The 27383-nt window shown below is 40.8% G+C and overlaps 1 protein-coding gene across 5 annotated transcripts in view; it reads right to left on the bottom strand.

Moving 5' to 3' along the window:
- Nucleotides 1-27383, bottom strand: part of cadm1a (cell adhesion molecule 1a) — a 357748-nt gene that overhangs the window by 97359 nt on the left and 233006 nt on the right. For 4 of the 5 annotated variants that reach the window (XM_055046951.1, XM_055046952.1, XM_055046954.1 and 1 more), the window contains exon 2: nucleotides 10543-10560. The exons of the other annotated variant lie outside the window; for it this stretch is intronic. In XM_055046951.1, the coding sequence (XP_054902926.1) occupies nucleotides 10543-10560 (18 nt within the window). The remainder of the gene's footprint in view (nucleotides 1-10542; nucleotides 10561-27383) is intronic. 5 annotated transcript variants of the gene reach the window in all.

Below are 27383 nucleotides of genomic sequence, written 5' to 3'. Positions count from 1 at the left end.
AAAGTCAAGTTTACACACCTTCCATATCGAGTCATTAGATTCCTAAAGGTATTCCACCCCCACTGAAAACCAGAGTTATTAATGTACTTTTCATTTGTTTTATGAAACAAATGAAAAGAAACAATTGTGAAATAAAATCAATAGATTAACTGCTGCTTTGTATGATTATAAAAGTTTTCCCCTTCATAAGGACAATTTTAAAACTCAACTGCATCTCAGGTGGATATAGATTTTTGCTCTTACTGTTGTACATTTGGAGCATCTCAAAAGCTCAAATGATAGTTGAACTTTGACAGTAAATCACAGTAAATAATAAACTTTTAATAATGTCTTTAGCATCAGAGCTTTCATAATAAACTGTCACATATTGGCAGTTCTGAGAACTTCTAATGATTTAGTAGTTTTATTTTAATTATTTAGCATCATTTTAACCAGAACGGGTTCTCACTGAGTTTTTAAAAAAATCCTTTCAGGGAGGACTGGCTGGAAACAAAGAATAAATATAATTTTCTACACTTTAATACCAAAATTAAAACTGAAACAAATGTTTGCCTACCAGTAAAATCAGTTTTAGGTTTGTTTTAAATGAATATTCAGGACATTCTGTGATTAAAGTGGGATGCTAAAAGAAATGTTTACCTCATTGACTAAAAATCACATTAATAAACCTTTTTGTAGTTCTGATTTCTTTGAGAAACTGAATTTTGTATTTTCCCCCAATTTTAGCCAAAATAATCAAAATTGAGTGAGTGAAAAACATTTGAATGCTTAACCTGCCTTAGTGAAAAGATTTAGACCATTTTAATTAATTTACTCATCTAAGATATTATTTTACAAAAAATGTCTTTCAATAGAAAGTATCATGAATAAATTAACTTCATCAGGACGTTTTATCGGAAACATGTCAGTTGTGAACGTCATTCCAGATGTCTTGACCTGAACCCGTCTCGTTGGGTTTCCTAACAAACGAAGCCTTTTTGGGGCCAAAAAAACACAGAAACATCGTCAACCCAAAGAACAAAAATACTCTGTTTGTTGCAGTTTCATGTTTCCAGGCTTGATGTTTATTTTGCGATTATTAATTAAAAAGTGAATGACATCATGGTAGTAGCTAATCTAGCGACTATGGTAGCAGTGTCAGGTTAGCTGCCGCAGCGGCTGTCGTGGATTAGCTCATTTAAATAAAGGCTCAACTTATGATCCGTCAGAGTTAATGTGCAGGTCACATTTTTTCTTCTTCTTCAATGAACCAAAACACACCAAACTCCGCAGCACAGCTACATGTTATGGGTATCAAAGTCAGGATAGCATAACTGCGCTACGTCTCTCCACTTCCCTATGCTATGCTAGTCATCGACAGCATGTTTTTTGCATCATGCTGAAATTTGTCAGTAGAAATAATTTTTTTGTGTGTAATAGCTTTTAGTTTGGTATTAGGCACTGTTATTTTAAGATATCACAATGCGAGGGCAGCGCTCCTAGGGCCCCCTAGTGGTGTGGAGGCACCAAGCACTAGGTTGAGTCGCATATGCCTTGTGCCGGCTCTGTTCCATAACTAAAACAGCCTCTCACTCCCTTCTTGCATCCTCCTCCATCCTCTTTCTGCTCCCAGCAGGGCGAGGCATCGCCCCGAAATCAAAAGAAAAGGAGAAGTAAACAGAGGAGTGGCGGGGGAGCAGGCGGTCAGGGATGGATGGAAGGCGGCTCCGCGCCGGAGTCGCTAATGATCAGGAAAATGGAGGGTCATGTGGGAGCCGGGTGGGGGCACACGGAGCTGGTGTACAGCAGACTGGAGATCGCCGCGTGTGTTCCGGGAGTCGCGTGCGCCGACGCGTGTTTGTGTTGCGCAGCGGCGGCGCAACGTGATTAATGCGTCAGAGAGGCAGCTGTGGTCTGGACTCACTCGTTTGGAAATGTGTTTCAAGGAGGAAGACGGAGAGGAGGGAGGGGATGTAGCTTCATCTTGTGGCAGATGAACAAAAAAAATAAAAAATCCTCTACTGGAGTCAGAGGAAGAAAGGAAATCCCAGCGAATTCCTATTCCTTCCATCAACCTCTGCTCTGTTCACGCATGTTACATGTTAGATTATTAAAATATGATTCATGCTTAGGTTAAAGCTCACACAGAGTAAGACACTGTTAACTAGGATTTAGGGATGGAGGTGGGGAGGGAGGAGAGTCGATTTCCTATCTGAACCGTTTCACTGTTAGCATGTGTTAGCACTGCTGCCTTGCTCCAAGAAGGTCACGAGTTCAAACCCCAGTCTGGGATCTTTCTCCTTGTTTCCTTGTTTGCTCCGGCTTCCTCCCACAGACCAAAAACATAAAAATAAAAAAAACCCTACAGTTTGTATATGCATTATGTTAAAAACGGATTTTTTAAACGTGTCTGTTTGGTGCAAGACAAATAATCTGGGAAAAGATTGGTCTCCTCCCTGAGTTGCTGTTGCCGTCTGAAGAAATGCACCGCTCCGACCAAAAACAACAAATATGTAAAAAATATATATTCTTTATAAATATTACATACTGCAGCTTGAAGTTAGGTCACGTTTTAATCGTTTCTTTAAGGGAACCTCTGGCTGAATAAACTGCTCTGCATAGCAGGTCCATTTTGTTTTTAATACTTAAGATGCTGTACAAAAAGATCCGCAACCAATAATGGAAATAAAAGTGAAAAGTTGCTTGTTTTAAACCAATACTTTCACTCATCGTGGGATTATTAAAGTTTCAACCACGAGAACATTAGTTTTATATGAAAAGATATTTTCTTTTAGTGCCCTCAGCAGTTATCTGGACAAGAACTTCTCAGCAAATTGAACATGTTCGCTGAGCGTTGCTGCCAGTAATGTTTCATATTGGACCGCCATGTTGGTGGAGTGTGCTCAAAAAGCTGCGATTTGTACAAACCCTGCCAGCCTCCATCCTCTCTGGCAGATTATGAAATCTGAAATGAGTCCAAACCTTATTAACGCCATAATTAAACCTGGAGCTCCAAGTATTATCGAAGTGGCCCGCATATGATAACAGAGACACAGAAGCAATTTGAATTGCCCAATTTTTCTTAATCATTTGGAATTATCAGTAATATGAATCTCGACTGACTGAATCCAAGCAGCTGATATTTCTGGGTGCTTTCAGCTCCAAACACCTGCAGAACGGATAATTCAGAAATCCTTCCAGCGTGACTGGAAGGATCTCATCAATAACGGCTGATGAGAACCAGATCTAACAAAAAACAGAAAGTAGATTCAGACAGCATGTTGAATTTGAAATCACAAGCCGTAATCTCAAGTGTCTGACTCAAATTTCTCATTTTTATGAGAATAAACTAAAAACGTTTCTGATTCCTGGTGAGTCGCTCATGAATGATCCATTAAAATGATCGAACTGATTCATCCTTTTCACAGTTCAGGTGAAGTCAACGCCGGTCGGGTGAAACTTCTTCGTAAAATGAGTCACTGACCAATCGGAAATACAAAAATAAATTAGCAATTTCAAAAAACATCCTGCTTTTCACGAAAAACGTGGAATTTGTGTAACGTGGAATTTGTGTAATTCACAAAACCGCAAAAGTAACACATTTTCGGGTCACACGAGTCATGTGATGAACAACCGGATGTAACTGGAGGAAAAGACAAAGAAGACAACAGGAAGCTGGAGGAGGATCATGTTTTTTTGTGACTTATTATGTGAACAAAGTTATTCACGTGTCTTTTAATGATATTTATTATGTAATGGTATCACTCCAATTGCGAAATTGTGTTTTTCAATAGAATATCAACAAAGTTTTGCGTGAATTTGTAGTGGAAACTCAGGCAGTGGGAGACAGGAGAGCATGTCACTGTGCGTCAGGATGTGATTGGTTCATGCTGTTACATAGCGCCACATCAGGACGTCCAGGCCATAAATAGACAAGTAAACGGTATGTGACTTAATGTCTGGCTGTTAAATGTGTTTTATTGCTAGCAAGCGCTAACAACAGGACAAGCAGTGGCTGATTGTTGTTCTTTAACTGACTCTTTATATTCTGGAAAAGGTTTTACCTTCATTTGTTTTCCTTGTCCCATGAAAAATGAAGCAGATTTATCTAATGTATAAAACAAAAAAATATTCTGTAATGTATTGATACAAAATTGTAAAGTGAATTAAAGAAACACATCTAAGCTTTAGTTGTATTTTTTTTTAAAATGTGACTCTTAATGCCAGGGAGTCTGTCAGTGCTAAAACGTTTCATCTGCATTATGTAAAGCATTTTAACTCAACAAAGCTGCAGAAAGTCGGTTATGAATTTTTTAAGTGCAGTGGATCCAGCTTCACGTTGCCAGTGTGGGTGGTTCTGTGGAGCGACTGTGTCTGAAATGTGCAGCCAGTCATGTGGATATTATGTCGAGTCAGGCGGCTGCAGCGCGCCGGCGTTTCACCGTCAACCCTGACACTCGGCGGGTGAAGCAGATTTACTCTTCGGGGCCCGCGACAGGCGACAAACAGCTGAGGACAGACGATTTCAGCTCTACAGGTTTTCCTTCACCCTCAGCTGGAGCAGCGGGGAAATACAAGAAACACTGATAACTAAAATCTAACATGGCAAGAATGAACCAGCAGAAACACCTTTCCACTGAAACGTTGTGAAAAGATTACACTGAGCATTTGGTTTGGAAATGAACACAAACCTCATGTTACTTTCGGTTTCTATCTGTGGTTAAACCAGATCCAGCTCATTATGAAAATGTACATTTTTATAAGGACGAACCATGTTAGCTTTAAAATACAGTTTTATGTTAATTGTTAAAAATTGTTGTTAGAAAAATGTTGAATCGCCGCCATTTGATCTTGCAAAAACAAGTACATATTTTAATAAAATATACTATTTCAAGATATAAACATCAAATACTCATGTAGCATTTTGTTGTTTCACAAGAGTTGTGCAAATTAAATACAATTATCAGCCATTTTTGTTGTAGAAACAAAATAAAATAAAAATGCAACAAACAGCGGAGGAAAATAGTTCCCTTGCATAGGCCTGAGGCAATACGCAATAAATCAATAAATCGGTTAATCGGATGATAAATTAAGTCAATAATTTCCATGAGAATGTTTTGTCATTTTTCTCTCTCTCTATAAAAAAACTGAATGATTAAAGTCATGCACGGCATTATGAGCAAACAAAGGTGATGAAAACAAAGAGTAACTTTAACAAACAGACTGGAGTCTCATCGATTGGGTGAAAAAAACCGTTCAAACGAATCGGATCGTTCGTGATTGTTCTGTCTGGTTCACTGTTCAGCAGTAAAACAATAAATCAGTAAAAAGACTGGCGAAAATGAGATGAAAAATGGATTTGGTGAAATGACTCTGGATTTGTCTCCAAAATGAAGGAACTGAAAAACGTTTTCCAGAGAAAAAATACAAATTAAACAATCAGTCACCTGCTGCGATCCTGTTTGGACTCTAGGAGGCGCCTGTCAAAGTGCATTTAGTAAATTTAAGGACATTTATTACATTTCACAGCCTGCAGGTAGAAATGAGACCTGATGGAATAGGTTTTAAAAGTAATCCATAACTCGATAAATTCATAACAGAAACATCGGTTATTCTGATATATTTTCTCCCGGTGGTGCAACAAACAGTAGAGCTTTAAAAGCCGAGGAAAGAAGACGGATATTAGTCTGTAGGACGTGTTGGGGGGACTTTTCTGGTTTGCTCCATAATAATTAATCATTACAATATATCAAATCAACCTCGTTGCAGGAAATTGCCTCATAATTGTGCAGTCAGCCCTGAGTCAAACATGTTGACAGCTTGACGTTTTGGCTTCATGCACTGAGGGGAATCTGAGCAGGCAGACGGATCGAAACCTAAAACTGGTGCAGGATCCAGCAGACCCTGAGAACACAGACTGGCCTTCAGATTCAGTTAAAAGAGTCATAAATCTGCAATATTTCTCAGTGCAGTCGCTGCATGCATTTCTTTTTTTTTAATCCATTATTAAAATCTAATATTATTGATAGAAGCAGCCAGTGAGGCAGAGTTTGGTGCAACAGAGAAGCCAAACTGCGGCGGCTTCGTTGGTTCTTCTGGAGAGCAGCAGATCTGTTCAATTTTATTCTGGCTGCTGTTTCTCTGCTGCTGATCATCTTTGTGAAGGGAAGTTTGGCTCAGAAACCTTTATGTAGGTGGACGATTTTACACAAACCGTTACAGAGGGATGGAGGAAACATTCAGGGTGTGGATGATGATAAGATTCAGACTGCAGCTTCCTGCTTTCGGCCAAAAGTTTTATCTAAGTGACCAACACAAAGTGTCGAATCTTAAATGTACATGTGACATATATAAAAGAAATAGTTTGAAATATTTCCACCTAAAGAAAGCCAGCAGACTGCACTGCTGACCTGCAGCACTCACTCCTCCTATACCAGCAGGGGGGCGACAATCGCTTGATTTTACAGCAATCCTTTAGACCAAGAAAGCATGTTGTAGTAGTGGAGAGGAAAAACTCCCCTTTAACAGGAAGCCACCCCTCAAAGCACCTAATGAACTGATAGGATTGTATATTTTTTGTACCCATTAAAAAGTAAAACATAGTTAACGATCTGAAACATTGAAAAGTGACAAGAACTAAAAACTTCAGAAATCTGCTTGGGGTCAAAGATTTTTCAGAGCACTTGATGCAGGAAAGCGTAATTCTTTTTATTCGTTTAATCCCAGCAAGTTGAGAACGTGAAGCTTCTCGAACACGAGCTGTGCGTAAAAACTCCCTCTGCTCCCTGTTAAATTTTATTCCAATCATAACTTTTTTATGGCGTGCACTTGACTTCCACTTTATTAATGATGCTGTCCTGCTTCCAGCTTCCTTAACGCTGTCAAACTCTTGGGCTTTGCGAAAATATTAACATTTTACTCAGATTTTTTTTTTTTTTTTTTAAAGAATGCTCAAAATTTAAAATAAAACCTGAAATGATTATGAAACCGAGACTGGAGAAGTTTAACAGCATGTCTCTCATGCTGCTATTACCTGAATAAATCAGTGGACAGCAGTCGGCCAACACGTCCCGGTAAAGAAGGAGCCGTGTCCTAAGCTGCCTTTCCATTGATAAACGGAGATTATAATGGAACAGACTAGAGTGAATATTGACATTTCAATAGCAGAAACACGTCCCTGCGGCTGCGCCGTTTCTTGTTGCAGTGAGAGATGACCTTGCTGAATATATCTCTTGGAAAAACACCGATAGGGCTCCAGTAGCTTGGGAAATTGAACCCGTGTTATAAAAGGGAAAGCATACAGGCTGACAAGCAAACACTGTATGCGCGTGATTGATTCAGTCACTTATCTGAGCTGTGCTCGGCGTGCGGCGCGTGTGAGGCTGCGCGCACATGCGTGCATGCATGCCGGCGTGTGTTTAAAGAGCCTGTCTGTCCACACGTGGATAAGGCTCCTTGTGTTTAACCGTGGCGGCGCTCGGCCCACCTCGCTCCCCCCCCCCCCCTGTCCTATTGATTGGCACCCAGAACCGACACGTGAGGCGCCCGTGCAGAAAAAAGAAGCCTTTTCCGCAGGAACCAAACAACAGGACCTTTGACTGCACAAAATATTTTTTAGCCTTGAGGTCTTTAAAAAAAAAAAAAAAGTTACCTTTCAGCTCGGCAGAAGACCATTTTCAAACACTATCTCTTCTCTTTTTTTTTTCTTTGCTAATCAATGTGACTGCAGCAAGCTTTTATTAGCTGTAGGGCATTATAGGGCAAAATCCAGTTTTCTATTGTTACGATGCTCTGCTATCAGTTCCCTCAGTAGCTACGTAAAGGGCATATATAATATCACCTTTATGACTAATTAATTTCAGGATTGCACCTGATGAAAATTATAGGTTAGGTTTCCATTAAAGGACCAAACGCGTTGCAACCGAGGGCGCTTCAGAAGCTGGCCAAAGAGCAGATCAGAGCAGTACAATCCACGCAAGAAGTTATAGAAAAATCTGCACCTTGAACTGATGTTTGAAACGTTTATGTTCATCAGGAATAGGCCAGTGAGAAGGAAGAATGCTGGGAAGCCAAATTCCAGTAGAAGTAATATCTGCTCCTGTTCTGACTAGCATTTTTACTCTGATTTGAACAGGAGAACGTTGGAGTTTACCTCCAAACAACTGTTCCATAAAAACCCTTTATATTATACTTTCATATTACTATATTACATTATTAGTGGGATCCACTGGCTAAAAAGTTAGTTCTACTACTGCAACACCACAGCTAACAGAAGCTAATGCTAAAGCGCTAACTTAAGTTCAGATTACATCTGCCCTTGAAGAGTACAACCCTCAGGCCCCAATTTAATTTTAATACAATGTGCATGTTCTATAATGCCCTTAGATATTGTATTTATTTTTGTTCCTGCATGTTTCTTGTTTTAACTAAAGTTATTTGTAAAAATAACAACGTTGTCAGAAAAAGTTACACATGCCATCAGACTTCAGATAAAACAGCCAAAATCCACAACGAGGATCAGTCTGCATCAATAATCAATGTTTATTTCCAACATGGAAATATAAAGATCAGTAAATATTGGTTATTGGCCATAAAATTGTATATACATATTTATCCAATTCTTCTATTGATCCATCCAACATGTAAATTTTTTGAAAATGTTGTGTTTTTCATTGTACCACTGAGATGGAGAAACAAAGATTAACAAAGATTGTTTCTTTAAGGACCAAGGCAGATGTGCTCCCTTTGCACTCCCATTATCACAAAACTTGGCTTACATTTCTAAGATATTTCCATCTTTTTACATACTTTACCTAATCATTGTGAACTTTTAATGAACGCTATTATGAACTAACATCATCACCTAAAGGTTTCAGCATTCCTCTAAGCCAAAATAAACCATCTGGGGCATCAATTGATTTCTCTAATTGACTCCTAATTAACTACAAAAAACATGTTAAAGTGACTTTAGGGACTAAATATCTCAGGATTAACCATAAACATTAATGACTTCCTGACTCTACGAAAAACGGCTTTGCTAATTAATCTAAAGTCCAAAACTCATCAACGCGTTTGAAGCGGGTGGTTCAAACCTTGCAGGCAGTCTGCTGGCAGCGCCATCCTTACTTTCTCTACTCCCTCTGAAGAACTGCAGCCGTTGGCGAAGAGTTCAAAAGGGTAAGCGAGTCAGATTTGGCTGCCGCCGCGCTCATTTGGCTCCGCCGGCGGTTCAGTCAGCAGAACCAGAGATCCGAGATCAACCTGAACGTCGACGAGACGGCTTATTAAAGCCTCCAAATTAGAAGTTTCTTTTAAAAACGCCACAGAAACATGAAAGGAGTTCACCGGTTGTGGGGACAGAAACTGGGCACGGATTTGGTTCCCATGTTGAGGACAGAAGGGCCAGAGACGGGCTGCTGTGAGGCTTCTGATTGGTGGACGCACGGTGGAGAGCAGCTGCAGGCCTGGTTTGTGAATTTGTTACAAAAATGTCTTTAGCGCTCTTATTTATTGTCCAGTTTCTATCCATAGTGGCTTTAATTAAAGCTGAAATGGCGTTCTTGGACTGTGTGCATTCTTCCATAAACAGTTTGGTTTCTTTCACGTCGCTAAAGAGAACTAAAATAATGTAAATTTCATACAACACAATTTATTTAATTTTGCAAATTTGTTGCTGTGCTTTTATCCAATATTCTACAAGCAAACAGCTCTGGGAAGGTTCCACCACAGCATTTCAATTGGGTTGAGGTGTCTAGACTTTGACTGGACCATCGCAACAGTTTGATCTTCTTTTAAGAAATTTTGTGTCAGACTTCAGATTCATTTATGTAGATAAAATAGATACATTACACATTTACAAGTATTAGGGGCAGACTAAAATTAGTTTTGTTTAAATTTACGAGGAAAAAGGCATAATACCACTAGAATAAAGTTGTAAAAAATGTTTAAATGAGAACATAGTTATAGTTATCAACTATACCTATCATAGTTATTAACATCCGACTTGGTCTGTAAAGTGTCTGACTGAAGATATCCCGATGTGGAGACTTTGTCAAGATCATTTTGGCACAAATTTGTGATGTGTGTCAATATAAGCAGCTCATATCAGCGGGGCATAATATTTAAAAAAGAAATCACTTAAAAACAGAAAATCTGTGATGTTTTGGAACTGAAAAGAACCTGAATCAGAAAATTGATTTTTATTTTCAGTTTCAAATCAATTTTTTAGTTAAAAAAAAACTTTTAAACTCAAACTCAAATTTTCTGCCTTCAATTGAGCGGCATAGATGACAGACCTCTTGTTTTATCAGATGAAAACTGTGATCACATCTCAATACGGCTGAAGTTAAAAGAGCAAACAGCTTCAATATCAAAGCTTTAAGGATTAAAATTTAGCAATTATTTCTATTTGTTATGTTTTGATTGGATTTTCTTGGTTTTTGACACTTTTGGTTTCCCAGACCAGAAGGCGACAGGAAGCCTGAGTTAAACAAGTGAAGGAGGACAGCTGGAATGTAGGAAGCTGTGACCAGGAGGAGAGGAGAACATGCAGGAAGGGCTTACCTGGTTCCTGTGCAGCTCCTGAGGTGGAAGGGTCAGGCAGGTGGAAACAGGTTGGGGAGGGGCGAGAAACACAAAACAGAAAGGGAGATTAGCACCGAAACGCCTGCTTAAGGTTGACTCACACTAACACAGCGGAGCATGCTGGGAAAGAACACGAGAAACAGGAAATGGGTCAATTCACCTCTTAGAGAAGAAACATTAAAATATCAGGGAGTTGCTGGAAACAAAAATAACGTTTCAGCTTCGAAAGACACACATCTACATTCAGCATCATTCTGAGAAGTCGCTAATCGCAGGGGGAAACAGAGCAACCAGCTAAAGCTCCTGTGGGATCTTACCAGGAAACAAACCTTTTACAGCCAGATGAGGCTCAATTAAGTTGCCATTCCAGTCATCATTTTAGCTAATAGCTTTCATACATAGTTTGGGGGCTTAAACATGAATACCGCTCCATTAAACTGAAACTGCGCATGTCCATCAAGTCCCACTCAAAAGTTTAAATGTTCTGCTGCTAGGCAACAACTCCAGGAAGTCTTTGCTCCGAGCCGAAGAAATCTGCAACACACAGACCCCCACCCACCCCCACCCACCCCCACAAAACAGGATCGCTTCTCAGCTTCTGGGCGGCTTTCCTTGGTGGTTTTAATCAGATGACCCGCTTTATGTTTTTTTTATGTAAATATTCTCATTAAATGTAGGGAATAAACACAAAAACAACCAAATATTGTTTGTTTCCCAATAAAATTTAAAAATGTAAAGTCTTCTTTCATGCTCAGTATTTATTTAAAATCGTGACATCATCCACCTTCAGCCAGTTCGACCACATCATTTTAAAATGACTTGCATTTTTGTTTAGATCACATTAAATCAGATTTACATATAGACCTAAAAAAACCTCAGTAAAGCATAATAAAATAATGGAAAAAAATAATTCTTCAAATTCCTTTAAATGCAGAGACAATGGACATATTTTTATGATGTAAAGTATTAAAATCTTCATTTAAAAGCAACAAAATAAGATATGTGACAGCAGAAAATCTAAAACCTGAGAATTCATAAATGACAGAAGCAGAAAAGCATCGGCGAAATCCCCATGAGCCGAGGCGTCGGTCCAACATGGGCGAGCAAGAGAGAGGGAGAGAGAGAGCTGGCCTTTGGTACAGTCTGGCAGCCATTTAGGCCCTCATCATAGAGGAACAGTCTTCAGCCAAGGAAGCATCAGGATTCCAGCTAAGAGGCAGCTTTTGATTAGAAAACCTATTTCCTCTTCAAGTTTTGCCAAATTTCAATCATGGTGATATTCTAATTACCATTATCCGAAGCAAGAAAGGGATTCAGAGACTGAGTAGGAGTGATGGAGAGGAGGAGGAGGGAGAGGAAGGCTGCCTTTGAAGAAAACTGAAGGATGAGAAAGAAACAAGAAAATTCAATGAAATAATGAGGATAAATTATTAGACAGGGACGTGAAAAACTATCAAGCCCCTTAGAAGTGTTTCAGATAATCAAATAGATTTTAATGTAGATAAACTGAGCAAATACAAAGCACAGTTTTCAAATGATGAATTCATTAGATGAATTATTAGAGACCAGCATGAGCATATGTGGAAAAATAATTACAACCATTAGTTACCTTAGCTTGAAAAAGAGTTTCACTGCTGACACTCAGATAATGATTAATGCCTACATTGATCCAATGTAACCCCAATCCAACCCTGATCTGATCTTGATCTAACCCTGATTTAACCTTGATCCAACCCTGATTTAACCTTGATCCAACCCTGATTTAACCTTGATCCAACCCTGATTTAACCTTGATCCAACCCTGATCTGACCTTCATACAACCCTGATCTGACCTTCATACAACCCTGATCTGACCTTGACTCAATCTCTCAAAACATTGTGTTATAATTTATACACATTCAATAACAGTTTAGAAACAGTTTCTATCATCCATTAGTGTGGAAAGAGTTACAGGAACCATCTCTTAGGCTTTTGGACTCCAAAAACCCACTTAGAACTTTATTCACACGTGGAACCATGGAGAACCTTCCAGGAGAGGGCGACCCACTAGACCTGCTCCAAGATCTCATCAAATGTGCTGGAGGTCCAGCACATCTAAAGCTCTGCAGGACTCACTGCCTCAGAAAAGGTCAGAGGTCACTAATCGACAATAAGAAAGATGGCAATAATGGTCTCTTTGGAGAGTTCCGAGGCCAGAACTGCTGCTGTCTCAACAGAACGCAAAGACCCGACTCACATTTACCAGAACACATTGCAAGTTGTGCATCCTGTTACAGCTGGAGTAGAAGTCATGACACATTGAGGGAAACTCTGACCTCAATATGAGTAAATACACACCATCTTGGCACGACCAGACAAGCTAAAGTCTACAGTCTTCTTTATTTTTCACTCTTGGGGTTACAGCCAATCAGAGCTAAGGAAAATAAATGGCGTTCTTGGATTGGCTGCTTCACAGCTTATAACGTGAAGTAGCATGGTGCGTTAGGCTTTTCAGCTTCCCAAGCTGCATTCTCTTTAGATTATTTTACACATGGTCCAAGAAAAATCTGAGAATTGGAAAGTTTTACACAAATAATTTGGAGGAAAAATTCATAATTATTGATCCATGATTAGGTGTGGGTCCACTGTAATCGTTTGAAAACTGTGTTTTGTTATTTTGTCTGTTTGAGGACAAATATGTCCCCAAGTCACATCCTTCTCTATGACATGTTAATCTGCAAACTTATTTACCTATTTATGCCTTTAGATAATTAATCCTCTACCCGCTTTGTGTTTGATAAGTTGTAGAAATTTCAATCCATGCATCCTGAATTCAGTCTGGTGAAATCCCTCGACTTCCCGGCTCTAACGCGGCGCTTATTCTGCTCGACAAAATCTTGATTGAGTTTGACAGCCTTCAGTTTCACCAGAAAAGCTTTTACCAAAGCTCCAGCACTCACCAGAAGAGTAAACTGCTAAGTCTCTCTGCAACGCATCAGTAGTCTCCTGCTTAAGCATTCAAGCAGAGTACACAGAGAGCGGAGTAACAAAGTGCTTCAGAGAGAGCCACCGATTCAACCCGGACCACCCTGGAGTTCAGGTTCACGCGGTGTGATGCGGAGGGTTTGCTGTGGGGAGATTGAGCAGCAACAGGCCAAACACGGAGCAGCCGTCCCCATGTTAAGCAAATGGAGAGCAGGTGAAGAATAACTGCATGGCCGCTCTGCCCCTCGCGGGCCTTGTGGGAGCTTTTCGCTAACCCACCCCGACCCGCAACCTCCAGAGGTGAGGTTAAATGACAAGGACTGCAGAGATGCATTAAACATGAATCATTTGGACACAGAGCCAGGCGCTGGCCCACTCCAGAGATGATAGGGACATTAACCAGGGCTTCACCAGGGCCTGAGCTGCATTTAATGAAGGCCTCCACGACACCCAATGTCTCTCTACACATTTGACTCACAGCCATGAAGGCAAATAGTTTAAGATAAACACTTCCACTTCTCTATCTGCCGCTTCATCTAGATGTAGTTAGCGGTTATAGAGATTGACGTAATCACAACCAAAACAAGGGTGAGGACAGACCAGAAGGGCTGTTTCCCATCGTTAGAGATAGAACCACGTTTGTCTGAGGCCTCAGGAGAGATTCCAGTCTAAAGGTTTAAAAAGTCATGGTTTCTAAACAAGCAAAGCTTTTCATCATGACTCAGCTACAATTTAAACGTTTAAACTGTGAGCTGTGTAGGGTGAGATGGTTATAGTTTTTGAGGAATCTATGACATTAAAGGTGACAACACTGTTTGAACAAAATCGATTTACAACAGCTAACAAGTGGCTATCACGTTTAGCATGTGTGTTGGTGCTGTAAATGCCCTGCTGCATCATGGATAATTAGCAATCTGTCAAACAGCACATGCTACTTTCTGCTGAGTGATTTTACACTTACAGAAACCGGCTACAGCAAGCTACAACAATCAGCCTATCACATTGGTCCAATGCACAACTACAAAGGCTCACTCCCACAGCAGCTAACCTGGCTAATCAACAGGCTAACTTTGACTTAACTGCAAACCTGTTAAAGTCCAAAAAGGAGTTTAGCTACTGATCCAATCATGAAGTTATTATTGTACATAATAATAAACTTTACTTGAATAGTACTCAGTGGTACTATTCAAAGTTAAATGAACTAATCATAAACATTAGTTCCATTAATGATAAAATGTTACACCAACACAATGGGGCTGGGTTTTTTTTTTATCCTAAAATGTAATAACAGTAGAAAATGAGCAGATTAAACCTACTGCTAATGAATCAGCTGATTTTTAAAAGAAACTGGTTCTTCCAAGTGGCCTTGCTAAACAAACCAGACCTCCTGCCATCTGCATCCATTATGTAAGGCCTGGCGACTCTCTCCTTCACTGGAAGCACAATAACAAAGACTTCCTTCAACACGCCACACTCCCAAACGCGTCATCTTCAATCGTCGCTCTTGGTTAATGGCCTGGAACGCACAGTCAGTGTCCATCAAAGAGGGACGTTGTCGGGATGGATGCACATGCTGACAACCTTTCTCTGCTGCTCCTCCATCTCCAACACACCGTCCCCGTCTCACTCCCTGCAGTCGGTTTAAGTACAGCAAGCAATAACATGTTGATTAAATCTGTGATCAGCTGCCCAAAGGGCATGAAATTGGACATGATGAGTGTGACACATTAAAAACTAATTATCAATCGCAGCGACCCTACTGCCTTTCTTTTAAAGCCGCGGCACATCGAGTGTGGAAATCGTTGCACTGTTTGCTGCGTCGCTGTGAGCTCGAAGGTTACAACCGTACCTGGATCCCCTCTGGCTTCAAAGCATTGTGATAAAATATTAAACTGTTATTTACGGCCTACAGCGTTTTCTTATTATGTAGCTAACACAGGATCAGGAGACAGGAATGCCGCCAGCAGGGGTTTAAGTAATTACGGTTTGCCTCTCCTGCACATGTCTCTATTATTATTTTGTCTCTGTGAAATGCAGGAGGCTCAGCCTGACACATGAGGAGCGAGCCGTACGTTCCTGCGATCTAGAGATCCATCAGGTTCACCTGCAGCTGTGCAGCGTTAAAAGTTGCTGACAGAGGTTGGAGTTTTAGTCGTAAAAGACTAAAGGGTAAAGGCCTCTTAACACAACATGAAAACTATTTTGGGACGTCTCAACATTTCTTTGGCGAGTTATGATCAAAATACAGCAGAAGGAAAGGCAGAAAACAGGGATGAAAGAAATTGATTTGCGAGTTAATGTGAAGTTGATCAATTTAATGCAGCTTGGCTGAATGAGTTAAGATGAAACTTAGTGACTTTGTGGAGTTTTTATATTTCATGACAGAACTGCATAAAGTGTGTTTTAGCGTCCCAAACAGGACTATTGGACCATTACTCTTTCCTATTCTGGCAGGGTCCGCCATCTTTGTTTCTATGGTCACAGATGACCAGCTGCTCCCTCTGCTGGTTGGCCACCGAACTACAACACTAAAATAAGTTTTAAGGTAACTCTACTGGTTAATGAATTAGATCTACTTTTAATAGAATAAACTAATAATATATGATCATGAGTCAATGAATTGTTTACATCCCGAGTACAAACCATTTTCTGTCTCCCTCTTTGGAACGTTTTTTTTTTGAAAAAGTACTAAATGATCGTGACGTGGAAAGAAAGAATAGTTTCTAAAACTGTCAAAGAAAAACCTGAATGCATCTGAATTCACCGTTCATCCAGTTATTGTCTTCCTCTCATCGCCACCAAGAACCACTGAAGGAAACGACACAGAGAGCGTTGAAGACACTGAGAGCAACTTTCTTCTTCACAAAATAGAAACAAAAACGGAGTGGTGTCAGATTTCAGCAGTTGGAGGATTTCTCTTTTGTCGTTGGCTAAAGACCATTTGTTTTGGTTGTATTCTCCCAGAGTGCTCTGCGCTGCAGTCCACTTCCTGGTTTTGGTCTCCAGTCCACTTAGCGATCTCATGTGCATTCGAACTGAACCAGAGTTCACTTCAACCGAACCCGGACCGAGGTTCGTTGGTGGACCAGAGTTCGGTCAGTATTCACGCCTCCATAAAAAGAACCAGGTTTCCCAGGCGAACGGACTGGAGTTGGATTAAAGCGGACTGAACATATATGGTGGAAAGGCATCCTTTGTTTCCCTTTGGAATCAGTAAAGTGTTTTGAATTGAGAACCGCAGCAGATCCATCTCTGCTACTTTTTAGTCTTGCACTCGTTTTGGCACCTGCTCCCGGAGACTTAAAGCCACTGCCAAGTCTCCACGTTGCGTCACCAGAAACCTGCTGCGGGACGAAAACTCTGCACTCGTCTCCTTGCACTAAAATGATTTCTCCTCAGTTATGCAATGAACTGGATGGCAGCTGTCATTTGGTGCAACCTTAGAGGCATAAACAGCTTTTTTCCCCCTCTTCCCCTCGCCTTGCTTCCTTTCTCTCTCTGCCTCTCTTTGGATGTCGCTCATCCATCGCCTTCCCCTTTACCTCCGGCTGTCTCTGGGACCTGGTGATTAGAGCGCTGGGTGCTGTCCTGCTGATAAGAGCGAGAAACCTCAGTTTCTCCACCACCAAAGGCTGTGTCCACAGGGAGCCGGGTAAAGAGAAGCCCTGGGTAATGTCCTCCAGCTCCCCAAACCGTAAACCGCCTTGTGCGTCACATCGTTTGAACAGATAGGCTCACATTTTCATGACAGATAAAAGAGGAGAGGAGAGGCCTGGGCTTTAAAAGCCTAGCTTTATGCATGGAGAGCCCCTTTTTAGCAGAGAAATTTACCATTCTGGAGTGAGTGTTTACAGTACCATCTGGCAGATTGTGTGCACTAGTATTGAAAATGTAGGACAAAAGCGGCGCTTAAATGAGGATAATCCTCAGTTTATGAGTGCGGCTATTGTCTAGATTTCCATCTAGCTGCCATAAAAAGGAAAATGATAAAGCATCAGGTTAGCCGTTAAAAGAGTCATTTGCAATAATATGAGCAGAGCTGAAGAACTGCAGCTTCCCATTGTTTCTGAGCCATTGTTACCGAGTGAGTTATTTAAAACCAAGTCTCAAAGCGCTCCGGATCTGCTGCCTTTTTTTTATTTTTTTTTATTTTATTTTCCTTCTTCCAGTTCGAAGCTGAAGTATTTCAGAGTTGAAAACTGGAGGAGGGTGGAAATCTGTCTATGAAGGACAGATGCTCTGAGTGGAGACGATTTTATGGAATCTGCTGGCGAAAAGAAAAACAGAATTGAGCTAACCTTGGCCTTGAATGAGCCGCTTCGACTGAAAACTGCTCATGAAAAGATAAAATCCTTCAAAAATACGTGATTTCTGCTTGAGCTGAACGGGGTTCCGTCAAATCTGCACTTTGATATATCCTCAGTGGTTTTGTTTCATTATATAAGCCGCTCAAAGTTACGGTAGGCACTCCAACTGAGTTCACAAAATCTATTTTCAGTGGAACCTTTTTTTTTTTAACTTCAGATGATCAAAAATGAGAAAATCAGAACCAGTTAGTTTTGTTTGTCCCAATAAACAAAAGCTACTCTTTCGTTTTTTTCCGTTTATGTTTGTCAGAGGGTGAATGTGTTTGAGCTGCAAAATGGGAAGAACTCTAGAAGGACATCAATGACAAATAGTCTTTTGAAAGAAGCGTGGACAATTCAACTAAAACATTTTGCCAATTTAAAAGGACCTTGTTGTTTTTACAGCTCTGATGAGCGCGCCGGCTTCTCATTGGTCAACTTCCTGCCTTTGTCTGGGTCATTTTGCTGTCACATGTGATGCTGACTCACATCTACAGGTTTTATTCTGAACTCCAAAAATACAGATGCAAGGGTCCAACTTTATTGGATTTGTGTGAAACACTGCATCGATTTCAAGCTTCTTCTACTTTCATCCAGCACCTCCATGCCGGTCTGATCTAAAAGTAGTCGACTTTCAACCTGAAAGTTGTGTGTTTCATTCCAAACCACCTCCTGCTTTCAAAGCTGGTCTGAAACTTTTTCAAGTTGCTTCTTATATTTCCTAACTTCATATTTTACCAGTGTTCTGGTGTCATTTAGAGGTTTAGAGAGCAACTTTAAGTCAAAAGGTTGGTATTTATGAATAAAAATGCCAGATCAGATGTTTGAAATCCTGTCTAGTCGTGGCTGGTCACCAGCCTGGGAGAAACTCAAAAATCCTAACTTATTCTGATTAGTAAATAGACCGCATTCATAGCACAGCGACAGCAACACTCTTCAGAGCATGAGGTGTTACTGATGGAAGTTGATTCTAATCAGCATGATCAAAGTGCTTTAGTTAAAGTCAGAAGACGTATTCTGCTTTTAATCCCTGAATTCAGTTTTATTTTTATCACTATTTTAAAGTTTAAGTCAGAATTTTGGTAGTTCCATTTTTTTCCCCAGGATCTTGATTTTAATCTCAGAATCCTTAGAATTTTTCAGAATTTTGAAATTTAAGTCTAGGAACGTTTTTTCTGAGTGAAAATCCCAGTAAAGTGTTTTTTGTTTGTTTGTTTGTTTGTTTGTTTTGCTCCATGCTAACTCTTTACGCTCCTCTGCTAACGACTGGAGGTGAGGTTTTCTGTGCAGGGAGGAGGTTTTCCAGATTTAAAAGCTGGACTCGAGGCTCTCCTGCGTCCACTGCGCTCCATCACCACTCCATCCCTGCTAGCTTGCTTTTTACCTAATTGAATCAGCCAGTCCCCCGTATCAGATATTCCTGAGCGAAACGCTGAGGCCCATCCACCCTTTTCCTAATGCTATTATGGGACGTGGGAGAGCAAGATGGATGCTTTAATCCTGCTGCTGGAGCGAGCAGGAAGGAGAGCGTGCCCCCCAGTCAGACATTAGCCGCAATATTCCTGCGTACAGAGGACCTGCCCTGTCACTGCCTGACCGAAAGCCACAATAACAAGAGCTCATTTTCCTGTAAATAACAGAAACAATACGTTATTGCACTGCTTGTTAAAGAGGGGAATAAATAAATGACTGCAGCACATTTCAGTGTGGGCTACCGTGATTTTTTTTTTTTTTTTTGTGTGTTTACCCGGCAGATAGACAGGAATGCATGTCCAATTTGACACAGTGGCGATGCAGATGAGTGCGGCTGAGCGAAGCCTCCTGCCGTCCAGCTCTTCTTGTTTCCCAACATATTTTCTGCTGTGTCAAACCACGGCTAAGCTGAGGTGAGGTCCATTATTTCTGGCCAGCTCAGGCACAAACTAATCCTCTTATTTGGGAGGTCAGCGTCAATCATTATACAGAGGGGGTGCCATTACAGAGTGCACTCCAGTGAGCTGATTTCTCCTTACATAAATATACGACTCCAGGGGCCACTCTCACTCCTTCGCTCCCATCCACTCACTTTTGCTCTCAACTTTCCCCTCTCTTATCTGCGACCTTCTCCAGCTCCGTTTCGGGCTTTTTTTCCCTCCCTTTCATTATTCACTCTCATGCACTTTTCATCTGACGTTCCTCTCTTTCCAGGCCTTTTTTTATTATTTTTTTATTTCTTCCTCAAAGTCCAGAGTGGCGTATAATTGAATCTGCAAAGAGTGCATGAGCAGGAACAATTAGCCCTGTGGCTAGGAGGGAGGATGAAGCTGTACAGCAGGACAAACCCGGTCGTAGAAAAATAAAGTGAAAAGCGGAAGATATCGCAACATCCGCCGTCATTAGCAACTCTGTGGAAGAAATGTAGAGAATCTAACCATCAACCTGTGTGCATTTATTTGCAGATGCTAGCCAGGTAAGACAGGAAATAAAATAGCTACTAGCATAAACTGCTACATGATGGTAGAAGACGTGAAACATAAGCAAAGATTAGCATCTCATGCTAACTGGTTGTTTGGGAGTGAAAAATGTCTCTTCCCTACCATCACAAACGTAAATGTGCCACTGCTCGAACTTTGTGGTTTAGTCAGAAGAGACTAAAAAGGAGCCAGGTAACAATCTGGTTGTGTCCAGACCGCCTGGTCTGTGGCCATTCAAAGACACACTTTTGCCTCCACTGCTAAACAAAATATGATTTTCTAAATACGTCCTACATAAAATATGTTTTTGATAAAATATGACCGACTTTATCTAAAAATAATTTCTGTTTTGTCGCCTGAGAACAAAATGAGGGCTGCACAGTGGTGCAGTTGGTACAGCAAGAAGGTCGTGGGTTCGATTCCGGCCTCTGTTAGTTTATCACATGAAACCCCATTAAAACGCGCCGAGGTTTGTGACTGCAGGGCCACAGAAGTGGAAAACGCCAGCGCAAACACTCCGGAGGGTTTCGTGCCTGTATTTGGTTTAATTTCTCGTCTTCCAGGAACAGTTTGTGCATCCCTGAAATTACTATCATAGATTGAGAAGCAGTGTGGCTCAAAATAACAGCCCCTTAGTGCTACTCGGACGGTTACACCGGAGCGGCGGCGCATGACTCCGCTGAATCCATGAATATGTTAAAATAGGCAAAAATAGAAGGTTGCTTTTCCAGGGAAAAAGGGAAAAGGAGAGAAGAAAAGCATAAAAATGTATGTCGTCCTTTATGCGGTCGCTGACGCCTGCAAAGATGGACGGCAAATACGTTATAAATGCCAATTAGGTGAAGAGAAGGAGAAATTATCAGACAGACGACTCTTCTGTGAAAGGGGAAACGTCGGCCATGTTGTGAAGCCTCAGTAATGTTCCCTCCACCTTCATGTCTGGGATGAAAGAGCCAAAATGTCCTTTGAATGCCTGCAGCCCGAGGACTTAACATGCATCAATAACATTTCCACCTTTGAAAGTGTTTGAGGAGGTCTCCACCAAACCTTTTCAGACTTTCAGCTTCGGCTCACTTCCTGAAAGGCCCTTCCTCAGACGGAGAGGAAGAGGAGGCAGACAGCTCATCGCCGTGGGAGACGCCCAGCTGCAGCAATATTCTGACCTCTTACTTTTTTTTTTTTTTTTCCAAAGCAAACTCAATTTGAACGGTTTACGTCCTCGTCTGCGATCGCTTCAGCAAGTCGTATTCTTCTTCACATGATAACAATAAATCCAAACATCCCCAGAACAAAAGCCACGTTCATTTAAACGGATCTCTGCTATTTCTCCACAGCCGGACAGTTTTCCAATGAAGGGAAGACAAACTGCTGAATAAGCATGAGTCTGTGCTGCATTACCAACAGAAAACAGAAGCGAGGGAACATCAGCGAGCGGCGCTGTGAGGAATGGGTGCTGCTTTCGCCGCCTCCATTATTCATGAGACTCTTTTTTTTTTTTTAATCTAGCCAGGCACAAAGCTCCCAAAGTGGCTGCTTTGGGAGCTTACAATTATAACCTCTGAGCAGAAGGTGGCGCCATCTGAGGTTTGCGTCTTAACGAGGCGGCACACGCTGGATGAAAGTGGACTTTTCCTCTGGACGTTGCACCGACTTCTTGCTGGACTGTAGAAAACTGTGATCTAAAAATGTTCGACTTGTTTGGTTCATTCGACTTTAAAGGTTTGAAGTTTTTTTCTTAATTGAGAAGGAAAACATCTCACTTCCCGTTTCTGCTGGGCGGCGTTGAGGTGACGTGATGAAATTACCAAGCAGCGGCAGCAGCACCCGCAGAAGGTCGTTAGTTAAACTAAACCAGAGGAAATAAGCAAAAGTCAAACTGAGAAACTGTTTTTAACTGAAATAAATGAAAATGAGGACAAACTACAACTAACTGGAACTTTATTAAACATACTAAAACTATAGATCCTGTTTAATGAATAACTCTACTGTTATTTTTGCAGTTTTACTCATTGTAAATAAGATTTCTGATGCTTTTTTGTTTGAACAGTTTTGTTTTGACTTATTGTAAATATTCTGTTGTGTTTTTAATGCAGAGATTTAAGTTTTGTACACTTCTTAAAATGAGATGTAATGTATTTTTCACGCACACAAAGACATTTTGTAGCTAAATCAAGTAACAAAGTTACCCTGAGATGTCATGATTACCTAACCCTAACCTATCAAAAATAGCTTGCAGAAATTAGATTTCACGTCAAACGCCTTGAAATAGGCCTCTGTTGCTTTTTCCTTTATTGCAAAAAAAAAAAGAAAAAAAACAAAAGAAATTTGTTTCAGCCTTATTAATTATCTGCTGTGCTTGGCTATAAATCTTCAACTGGATAACCTTTGTTTTCAATTGGTGCGATATTTGTCGGTAAAGCCGAGTACGCAGGCTACAGCAATGGTAAATTCACTTTTTTATTTTTATCTTTTAATATGTTCAATATTTATCCAGGCTTAAGGAAATGTATATGAATTCATAACCATCAAGGATTTTGTGTTTTAGACTGCAGACCTACATAGTCAGGATGCCAATTCAATCAAACTGAATGACTTGTGTGCATGTTTGTTCGGTTCTGAACCTTTTTTGAGGTACCGAACCCCCAGTTTCACATGCGCATTCACTGAACCCTTCTGTGTGATAATAGCACATACATGCTATTTTTACTGGTGCACAAAATGAGTTGTGCATGATCATCACTTTGCTCAAAGAACAAAACCAACACAGTGCATGAGCTCACAACAAATTATGGTATTACTTTATTCTGGCCCTCAAAAAATATTTCGGCACAATAAAAATTTTTTTTTACTAATTAAAAATAAATTTTTATTTTTTAAAAGAATTTAACATTTTTTAATAACTTAACTTTTTAAAATTTGAAATGTAATTTGTTTTTTGTGGTTTTGAATCAACAAAATACTTTTTTACTTTTCCCCATCTCCATGCAGCTTCCAGAAACGTTCCTTTAGTTTTGCCAGTGGAGACCAGAGTTGCTCAACTTGGTGTTGCATCTCATGCAGACGGGACGTTGACTCCCGTCCCGTTCCGTGATGCACGTGAATCCATGCCCGACCACTTTCTGTTTTTTTAGTATGGATTCAAATATTGAGAAAGAAACCAAACTACATACAAGTATGACAACCGTTGACTACCGCGCGCACTAAATTCCCCGCAGCACTGATTGGCCAAGCGATGTCACGTGATCCTCTGCAGTAAGTGACGGCCAAACGTCATCACAACGTTACACAAGTGTGTCTTTACCTCCGCGGCAGAGGCTCCGCCGAACCCCTGAGACCGACTCATTGAACCCAGTTTAAGAACCACTGCACTGACAGCTTGCAGCTACAGGTTGGGGAGGGGACCCATCTCTAGTCTCCATTCAACTGGATGAAAGAAATGGAAGCTGCATGATGCAACATCTCTGTGGATTTGAAAATGTGACTTTTTAAAATTTTGCTAACCTTCTTGGCTTTGCATGATTAGTGTAATAAGGCCTGTTGTAATAAGCAATAAATCAATTAATTACATAATAAATTAAAGCAAACTCAATACAGTTTCAATAATTTGCATGATTCATTGTTTTTCTCTTCTGTCTCTGTTTCAAACAAAAACTGGATGATAAAAGTTTTCAGTCTGGTGTTTTGGTCTCAACTAGCTGTTCTTTCATGTTCTCTGCACGGACATCATCATTTATTTCGTTTTGTTTATTTTAAATGTCTTCCAGTTCCAGTGCCAAATGTTCTTTAGAAGTTCAAGTTTATTCTTCTTTGAGAACGTGTTGTCACAATATGTTAGTTGAAAATGGTCTCAAAACAAGAATATTATCACTGCAATGACTTCTGGAGCAACTTGCCGCTCAGCAACACTTGTTACTGAATCGCTGAAAGCCGTGGCCGTGTCAGAAACTTTTCCGTTTCCAACCGTAAACGAAGACGACCTCGAAGACGCAGGGAAACCCTGAAGTCTGAGGACGGCTGTCGTCCGCCGTTCCATATTGTTCCGCAGAAATTCTGGCCGGCTCGCTCTCAGAGCCGGCGCCGGCGATGGGGAAGCAGCCAAAACGAGCAGCTCCAGTCATCACAGCTGCTGCCAGAGGAGTCTGTCGGCGGCGCGCTGGCCGCTGCGCACCTGCCATTCTGGCGCATCCTGCATACCCACCGTGATTCAACTCACCACTCAGAGCCGTTTCAGAGCGCTTCACACGGCCTCCCCGCTGACAGGCAGCGCTGTCAGCAGGCACTGGAAGTCATGACAATTGTGTGAATGTTGTTGGGAGTTTGGAGAAAATGAGACAAATGCCCACCTGTACACTGAAGGGAACGCGTGGAATTAGAAAGCAGTGAGGAGGGGGAGTCGATATGCCAGAGCTTTGGGTTCACAGCTCCTCTCATAAAGGCATTAAGATGGCAGGAAGTGATTGCAGCCTTATGATTCTTGCTCTTTTGTTTGAGGGGAAAGGCGGGAGGAAAGCGATGCGGTAATTGGAAGCAGGGCCACCAGAATTAGCTCACAGACAATCTCAACGAGGTTCATTTATTTCATTGTACTTTTAACATCGTCCTAATTAAGTTAGCGGGTCTATTCATGTTTTGGCCCGATTCCGCTTACGGCAACAAACACCCGCAAAGTGATTACTGGGAACAAGAAGTCCGCTGGTCCAGAGATGGACACACTGTTAGGCAGGCAGGTCAGCTAAAACAAAACCTTCTGCAGGTTTCGGTACAAAGGATGAAAACCTGGAGTTAGCTTCTTTAAAAAGTGGTGTACGAGGGTTTCACTGTGGGGTGTGACTCCAAATCATCCACAGAAAGTGTCCCTGTTTCGACACGTTTTGATTAGCTGGACTCTCCGGATTGTAAAGGTTGCTGATCCTGTTCTTGAACAAATCCAGTCTGCTGCCCCGGAGCTTAAAGGGCTTACCGGGCCTGAACTTCACATCTCATTCCCCCCAAAAATGAAAACAATATATGTGGTTCAAACGGTGTCATTAAACAGGCTCCTTAAACCGACAGGTGTCTGTGAGCCGGTCACTATCAGCAATTAATCAGTTAATCAATAAGTCCCATTCCGATAATTAAGTTTTTTTGAAGGGCAGTTTTGTTTACAGTGACCTCATAATTCATTTCATTTATGATTTGTTTGTATGAGGTTTTCAATTGGTTTTTATCAACTGTTTTTGGTTGTTTTGTTTCATTTTGCTGATCCAGTGAAAAAAGTTCTTCAACAAATGTAAGTTTTCTGGTTCTAAGAGGGTTTACTTGCATTGTTATGCAATTATCATGGTATTTCTTGAGACTTGTCTCGAAAAGACATTATTGTTCATTGCATTAATTTCTGGGACAATTTATCATTCAGAAAAATGTGTCATTGTGACAGGTCCACTTTTCTAACTTCCGGTTGCAGCTAGCTATGCTGCAGTGCTAATGCTAACTCAAAAGCTAAAGAGGAAATAGTTGTCATTTTGTTTCAGTCGCTTTAGCGTACATGACAGCTGACGACAATAAGTTCTTTCTTGCTGCTGGGTAAATTGTTCATTTAGCTAAGTTGCTACGCTAACTGGTTAGTTTGTGTTTGATCCCACAGGTCAAAAACAGTTGAATGTAACTGTAGATGTTTGGCTTTTGATATGACAGAAAACATCTTGGGTATTCTATAAAGACGCGAGAACTGAGGCTTTCTGTTGTTGGGAATGTTACAGTCGGTTATTCCAAACCCACCCAGGACCGTAGCCTGAGGAAAGTCCTGGAGGTTCACACCTCGCCCATCTGCACAGCAGCCAGAAATCAGAACAGACAAGCTGGATCTGATAACAGGCCAGCATCAAGATCCGCCTCAAAGGATCAGCAGGTCTGACTTTATATTAAAGCGACAGAATGCCTCCGGGTGATAAGAGCCCGCTGGAGACAGGAGCGCCGGCTGTTTTATGTTCAAACCGCGACCATAATCAAGTGTCTGCTAACAACACTTCAACAGATGACTGCTTTAAAGCCCTTTGCACCGAGGCCAGATGCTGCTGAATATTTATATGACGGGCAGATGGAAAAGTTTCCTCACTGTTCCTGATTTTAAGAGTTTCTGAGTGAAACTGGAATAAATTGAAACAAATCTGAACCGGGAGGCTCTCCAACATGGACCCAATGATGGATGGACGACACCGAACTATAGGAACCAAGAGCTAAAGATATACATAATGGAAGAAAACTGAGCTTTTAACGTCCGTTTAGAAAACAGTAGAGTTGTCAAATTAACGGCGTTAAACCGACACCCTGTGACACCCCTACAGAGAAAACAATACTCAAACTATCAAAAAAACTGATCTGCAATGTTCATGCACACAAATTTAACAAATTGTGGCTTTATCAATTAATAATGATCACATTTGTGAGTTTGAAGGAAAAATGATCTGTGTTGAATTTGATTGTGTCATTTGCAAATGTGCCCATGTACATTTGTTTTGTACTGATAATCTCTCAATATCGGTGTGTGCATTTGAAAACACATTTGAAAGTTACCACAAAATGTTTTGTTGCAGTTTAGAAATGTCGCTATTTCTGTTTTATTGCATTCTGTTTCTGTTTTTACTTTGTAAAGCGCTTTGTTTTAGTCCAGTATCGCTGGATTTACAGTAAATCTGGATTTACAGTCCGTGGCACAGAAAGGAATTTCTCAAGTAGAATATCTAAATTTAGAGGACAGACTCAAACTAGATGCTTTGAGTTTATTTCCTCTCTGTATGTCGCTACCTTACAGCGGTTTCCCTCAACAAAGATGGCCGACGATCTGAAACTGCGAGTTGACCGTCTTTGGGTGAAAATATAAATAAAGTTTGATGGGTTGATTACGGGCATTTCTTTTTAATCTCTTAATTGCACATGTAGGCACATTTTCTCAGAACAATTTAGAGTCACGTTCTACAGAAAAATCGATAAAAACTGAACTGGAAAGAGGTAAACATGACCATTGTCACGCTCTTATCGTTTTACTTTAAAAAATACGAACTATTGTCCCACTGTTGC

The sequence above is a fragment of the Poeciliopsis prolifica genome, unplaced genomic scaffold (assembly GCF_027474105.1).
Source record: "Poeciliopsis prolifica strain line A6 unplaced genomic scaffold, Auburn_PproV2 SCAFFOLD024, whole genome shotgun sequence".
Lineage (NCBI taxonomy): Eukaryota > Metazoa > Chordata > Actinopteri > Cyprinodontiformes > Poeciliidae > Poeciliopsis > Poeciliopsis prolifica.
Note: the sequence above shows the minus strand (reverse complement) of the source record. Positions and strands in the feature narration are given on the sequence as shown.